The following is a 6,000-nucleotide window of genomic DNA, read 5'->3' on the forward strand; positions in this document are numbered from 1 at the left end:
GTGGAAACAGGCCGTTTGGCCCATCACATCCATGCTGACCTGTGGGCACCCATTCTTATTAATCCCATCTCTTAGCACTTGGCCAGTAGCTAGGCAATTTAAGTGCTCATCTAGACACGTTTTAAATGCCATCAGTGACTCTGCTTCCACCACTTTCTCCAGTTATTCACCATTCTCTGGATGAAAAAGGTCCTCCACAATTCCCCTCTAAATCTCTTAACCCTTACCTTAAGTCTACGTTCCCCAGTTTTATTTACCTTTGAGAAGGGAAAAGTTTCCTGCAGCCTACCCTATCTATACCCCTCAAATTTTACATACATCAATCACATCCCATGTTAATCTCCTCTCCAGGGAAAAAAAAGACCTAGCCTCTCCAGTCTCTCCTCACAACTGAAACGCTCCATCCCAGGCAACATCCTGGTGAATCTCCTCTGCAGAATCTCCAGCTCTATATTTCCTATGTAGTGTGGTGACCAGAACTACATGGAGTGCTCCAGCTGAAGTCTGATCAATGTTTTACAAGTGGAAACATAACCGCCCTGCTCTTGTGTTCAATACCCCGACTAATTAAGGCCAGTATCCTATATGCCTTCTTAACCATGTTATTTATCTGCACATCTACCTTTAAGGATCTTTGGAGTTGCACACCCAGGTCCCTCTGTTCCTCAGTACTCCCTAGGACCTTACCAATAATATGTTACTTCAGATTTGAAGTGTTTTATTGTTTTTATTGCAGGCTATTTGTATGGGAGTGTACTATAAAGCATCTGTAATATAATACTTGGCTTTCAGAAATTATTTTTCCTACTGATCTTTTACCTTTTATTTATTGATTTAGTTATCAAATTAAATTCTTGTCCATCAGTTTTTGTACAACTTGCAGCAAAACTAAACAGCGATATAAAAGCCAGTTCACATACGCTCTCTTGTTTTATAGATTTTGATAAAGCTAATAACCCACTAGTTAGATGTCAAGAAAACTTGCAAAAGAGTAATAATAAACTAAATGCTACAGTGCATAATACTCAAAGCAGTCATCAACAGTTTGAATTGATGCCCAATTCAGGCATCACTCATTCATAGCCAAAACAATGGATTAAACCAAAGTGATTAAAATAATTCCCTGGATCCTTGGTATATACATGACAAGATGTCAAAGTTCAGTGCTCTTACAAACTACAGGGACAAACGGTTTCTAGTCATTCCAATATTGTATGCCAGTGTCAACTTGACTACCAACACAGTATATCCATCACACCACACATTTCAATTTTGCCATAAAATAATCCAGCTATTTCTTATACCATTTTCTTTCTCAATAAAAAACGAGTTTTTCTTATTCAGATAATAGCAAGAGGCAGGGTGCCTAATGTTATATGTCATTCAAAAGGCTGATGCATATAGGTCAATGGACAATCTGTAACAAGCTAACTCAACATTATTAAGAGGTGTCCTGTAAGAATCTATCCAAAGGAGGTTATACAAAGTGCCATGATTTTCAACTCAATAAGTACAGTATGAATTCATTGAAAAATACTCACTGGTAAAGTGCCTGGAAGTGAAGCATCTAAAAATGATACCAATGAATTTGGAGGTGCTGAAAACTGCACCTGTGACCCAGAGAAAAGTTTGGAGTTGGAACATAACTGAGCATGGACTTCCAATCCCACGACTGCCTCCCATCTGTGAAAGCAAAGTAGTTTATAAAGCACAAGGAATAAACATGAACTATAATCAAAATTACAATTCCTTACAGAAACAATTACAATACATCTATTCCTCTGCTTAAATGAAATATTTCAAAAATACTAGTAGCTGTTCATGTAACATTTGAATTTATCAAGTGGTTTATGAAAAGAGGTCTTAATTTATGTTTTCTGTAAACAATATTAGGAACATAAAATTTCAACAATTAGATTAGCTGAAAATGTTGTTAATGCTGTCGCAGTACTACCTGAACCTAATTTTGCTTGGGGTAAAGTGAATATAGCTAGCTGCAATGCACTGCCTATCTGTTTTCAGGAAAGAAAAGGTGTGTTCTTTTAAGAGAAAAAGCTGACTGGAGGATATTATAAGCTTATAAAAAATACTGCATGCTTTTCATTTATTTGGCAACCTTCCTATAGTCTCCTCTAGCTAAGATAATTTCGCCCAAATTAGTGTGTATTGGCTTATCTGAATGCTCCTGTCACACTAGAAAAATTGGAAAGCTGCATTTTAGTTGGATTTCTAATGAAGTTGCACTTGTCAATCAATAGATTGTCACTGCACCCAATGGCCAAATTGAATCCATTTTATAGAAACATACATGGTTTAATTACATTAGAGATATGTAATAAAAAAACCTTGATCATAAAAGTTATCAATGTCTCACCACATAAAAAATCTTCAACACTATTCAATTAAGTTAAATGTATATCTCTAGGCCAGTAACCACAGGATTCCTTGTACATATTCACAATGGCAGTACAGTGTAATGAAGCATTGCTGTTACAGACCAAGACAAACAAATCTACCAAGTCCATCAAAAGGAGGTTTCAACCTACAGACAACTTGGAACTTTGCCTCTTTCCTGCTTATTCATGAGAATTCAACCCAATAGTAAGTGCATGCTGACACTAATCCGGAACTAAGGAAATCCTGCAATATTGGAGAAATAATTCTTTCGATGATATGTGAAACTAGTTAAGGTTGATGTTAAAGATCAAACAACGCTTCTGTAAAAGTCAGGAACCTCAAAGGACTTTAGTGAAAAGTTGCCCAAAAAGAGACTATAGATTAATGTCAATAACTTCCCTAGTGCTTGCAGCACCTTACAGTGTAGCCTAAGGCTTTCGTAATGAAGTTCTTCGTAACATGCTAAGAATGCACGAAGTCAAATGTATATTATTCTTCTAAGAATATTAATTCAACCTAATTTATTGAATTCCTTTGGGACATTTCTGCAGTAGCTGATAAGCAAATTACATTTATGTTGCAATGTTATCAGTAAAGACAAATGAAAAACACTCCAATAAAGTCTAGAGTTTAACACCAGCTTTAAACTGAACTGCAACACAACTTTTCTGTTACACAATCAAAACAGTAAATGTTCCCACTATGCAACATATTTAAACTATTTAAACAGATTTACTTACATACAGCATATCAATTTGGATGAACAATTTACTAATTGCAAACTGCTTTAAATTATTTCCCCATTAATATCTTCTAAACTTTATTTCCTATCTTTGTATATATTTTTATTTACAGCTGACAACAGTGACCAAGACTCTTCCATCTGAGTTTGCCAGTCACATGAGAAATACCTGCCACCAATCAGCCGTGTATGACCCCAGTTCTGAGATTTTATAAACTTTTCGCTTTCGTCATCTCCTCTCCCCACAGTGGTTTAGCAGGGAAAAATTTGGATATTCAATTAGTCAGTCTCAACTGGGACAACAGTACATCTTCCTTTGTGATTCGCCCTTAGATTGGATATTGGGGAAAAAATTAACCAAAATATTTGCTCTACATTGCTCCCTTACAATTTTGGCAAGCTAGCAAGTTCAGATGTCAGAAAAGACCCAACTTAGCTATCCATTTTTGGTCTAAGACTATTATGTTTAACAATTTAAAATACAAGGAATCTACACTGTAGGCCAACTAGTAGTGCACTGGTATTGTCTAGAGGTAACAGAAATTTGATAAGGATGTCAGCATATAAACTGAGGTATGGGTAGAGTCAGGTGACGGTAGAGAGGTTGAAAAAAGACCATTTCCTGCCATCATCAAGAGTAAATCCAAAACTCAACTCAAGGCGAAATACAACTCCAAAGTTGCACAGTCTGATTCATTTCTTACAGTTGCCATGAATGGCTTCCAATCTGTGGCAAAGTGTTGAAATTAGTGATGTTAAATGGTTTTTTGACTTCAAAATTTAGTTGGAAGAATCTTCTGATGATTCTGCTATATTTGTCAAAGTTTGACAACTTGCAGACAGCACTGTTATTTATCAGTAAAATGTTTTCCACTTGTTAACCAGGGCTTGGTGGCCACAGATTATCTGAAGCCAGGAAGGATGTTGAGACACAAGAGCCTGTAGATGCTGGAAATCTGGAGCAACACACAAAGGAACTGGAGGAACTCAGCGCGTCAGGCAGCATCTATGGAGGGAAATGGACAGTCGACGTCACGGACTACAGGACTGAAGGGTCTCGACCGAAACGTCAACTGTCCATTTCCCTCCATTGATGTTGCCTGACGCGCTGAGTTCCTCCAGTTCCTTTGTGTGTTGCTAAGGATGTTCAAAAGCAGCGATGAATATTGATCTAATTACATTCACTTATTGACTCACCCATCAATTCAAAATACGAATAAAACTGCGTGAATTATTTCACCACATTCAAAAATACTTTTGTTAAAGGATGTTGTTAAACAATCGAAAATAGGCTTGCCAACAGCAAATGTGTTTTTTTTTGTTATTAGCCGTCCCATTTCCCACAAAGGTAAACTTAATTACTTTTGCTTTCAGATTACAACACAAAAAAACATAAAGGAAGTGGCCATTGTACTTGAGATCAGTGGTTAAACATATACTCTGCAAACGTCAGTATTGAGTAAAAAAGCTACAACAGCGAGCCACAGCTGTCAAACAGCGGATTACACTGAAGGGCCATCGGTTTCTATGTTTGTTGGAACACCGGGTCATAAACCCGGCAGCTGATCTCGACAACACACTAAACTACTGGACATCAATGCAACAGTCCCAATGTGCGACGTGCAGCCGCAGAGCCCGAGTAAGAACCGGGCGGTGTGAGCCGCCATCTGCAGGCCGTCACCTGCCGCCTCGCCCTCCTGCCGCCGACCGCGCGCTCCGCCCGAAGACCGTTAAACGGCACAACGTCGTATTCTCGAGCGCTCTCGCCCACCGGCCGCTCATGCGGAGCGCCATAACGCTTCACCCTGCACAGGGGCGGGAGATGCAGCGTACAGCAAGGGCTGATGGGGGGTGTAGTTCTAAACGCGTCTTGCACGCTTCTTTGTGCGGCTCGGCGAACTACAACACCCAGTGGGCCAAGTGACATCAACTTCCGTTTGTGCTTCACCGGGAATCACTGCTTTTTTTTGTCGAGGTTAAAGTAGGATGAGCTTTTGAAAGTGTCAGAAATACAAGGTTACAAAGGGAGTGCAGTGTAATGTGACAGATTTTGAAATATTAAGTTGACAGGAGATGGATAGGCTCTACGGCCTGTGGGATCAATTCCTCCGTTCAATATTATTTCTGAAGACTTCCTTCTTCACGTTCGCCCTAATTCCCAGAACTTTCGGTTGCTTTGGTGTCCAGTAATCTGCCAATCTCAGTCGTGAATGTACTCAACAGCTGAATATCTGCAGCTCTCTGAGGTAGAGAATTCAAAAGAAGGTAGTTAATATTTGACTTCAAACACAAGAGATATGGAGACAAGAGATATGGAGACACGAGACTGCAGATGCCGGAATCTGGAGCAAGAAACAACCTTCTGGAAGAACTCAGCGGGTCCAACAGCATCTGTGAGGGGAAAGGAGTTGTCTAATTCCCGCATCAGGACTGCGAGTGGAGAGGCGAGGTGACCAGTATAGAGGAGAAGGGGATTTGGTGAGAAAGGATTCTGAGGCGATTGGTGGCCTCAGGAGGGGTGGAAGATGACAGGCAGGTAGTGCCAGGTAGGGGAGGTGAGCAGGGATGGAGTTGGAAGATATTGGCAGGAGAATGATAGATGGAGGCAGACAAAGAGAGAGAGGAAAAAGGGAAAGAAAGCAGATGGAGCAAGGTGGGGGGGGGGTGAAGATAGGTGACAGTTTTCCCCTTTCCCACACATCCCCTAGCCCCCCTTCACCCATGTTCGTCCCCCTCCCCCTCCTGGTTCCATCCACCAATTTGACCCCCACCCCACCCACCCATCTGGTTGCAACTGCTATTTGCCTCTCCCCTAATGGTTCCCATTCTCACTTCCTTTACTTATCAGAATCTAGCTTTGG

The 6,000-nt window shown here is 40.3% G+C and overlaps 1 protein-coding gene across 2 annotated transcripts in view; it reads right to left on the minus strand.

The window, feature by feature from the left end:
- gatb (glutamyl-tRNA(Gln) amidotransferase, subunit B) overlaps nucleotides 1–4,957 on the minus strand; it is a 29,599-nt gene extending 24,642 nt beyond the window's left edge. For both annotated transcript variants that reach the window (XM_052041504.1, XM_052041495.1), the window contains exons 1-2: nucleotides 4,821–4,957; nucleotides 1,542–1,683 (exon numbers count right to left, since the gene is read on the minus strand). In XM_052041504.1, the coding sequence (XP_051897464.1) occupies nucleotides 1,542–1,683; nucleotides 4,821–4,933 (255 nt within the window). In that variant the 5' untranslated portion in view covers nucleotides 4,934–4,957. The remainder of the gene's footprint in view (nucleotides 1–1,541; nucleotides 1,684–4,820) is intronic.
- Between the last annotated feature and the right edge of the window lie 1,043 nt (nucleotides 4,958–6,000).

This window comes from Pristis pectinata, chromosome 2 (genome assembly GCF_009764475.1).
Source record: "Pristis pectinata isolate sPriPec2 chromosome 2, sPriPec2.1.pri, whole genome shotgun sequence".
Lineage (NCBI taxonomy): Eukaryota > Metazoa > Chordata > Chondrichthyes > Rhinopristiformes > Pristidae > Pristis > Pristis pectinata.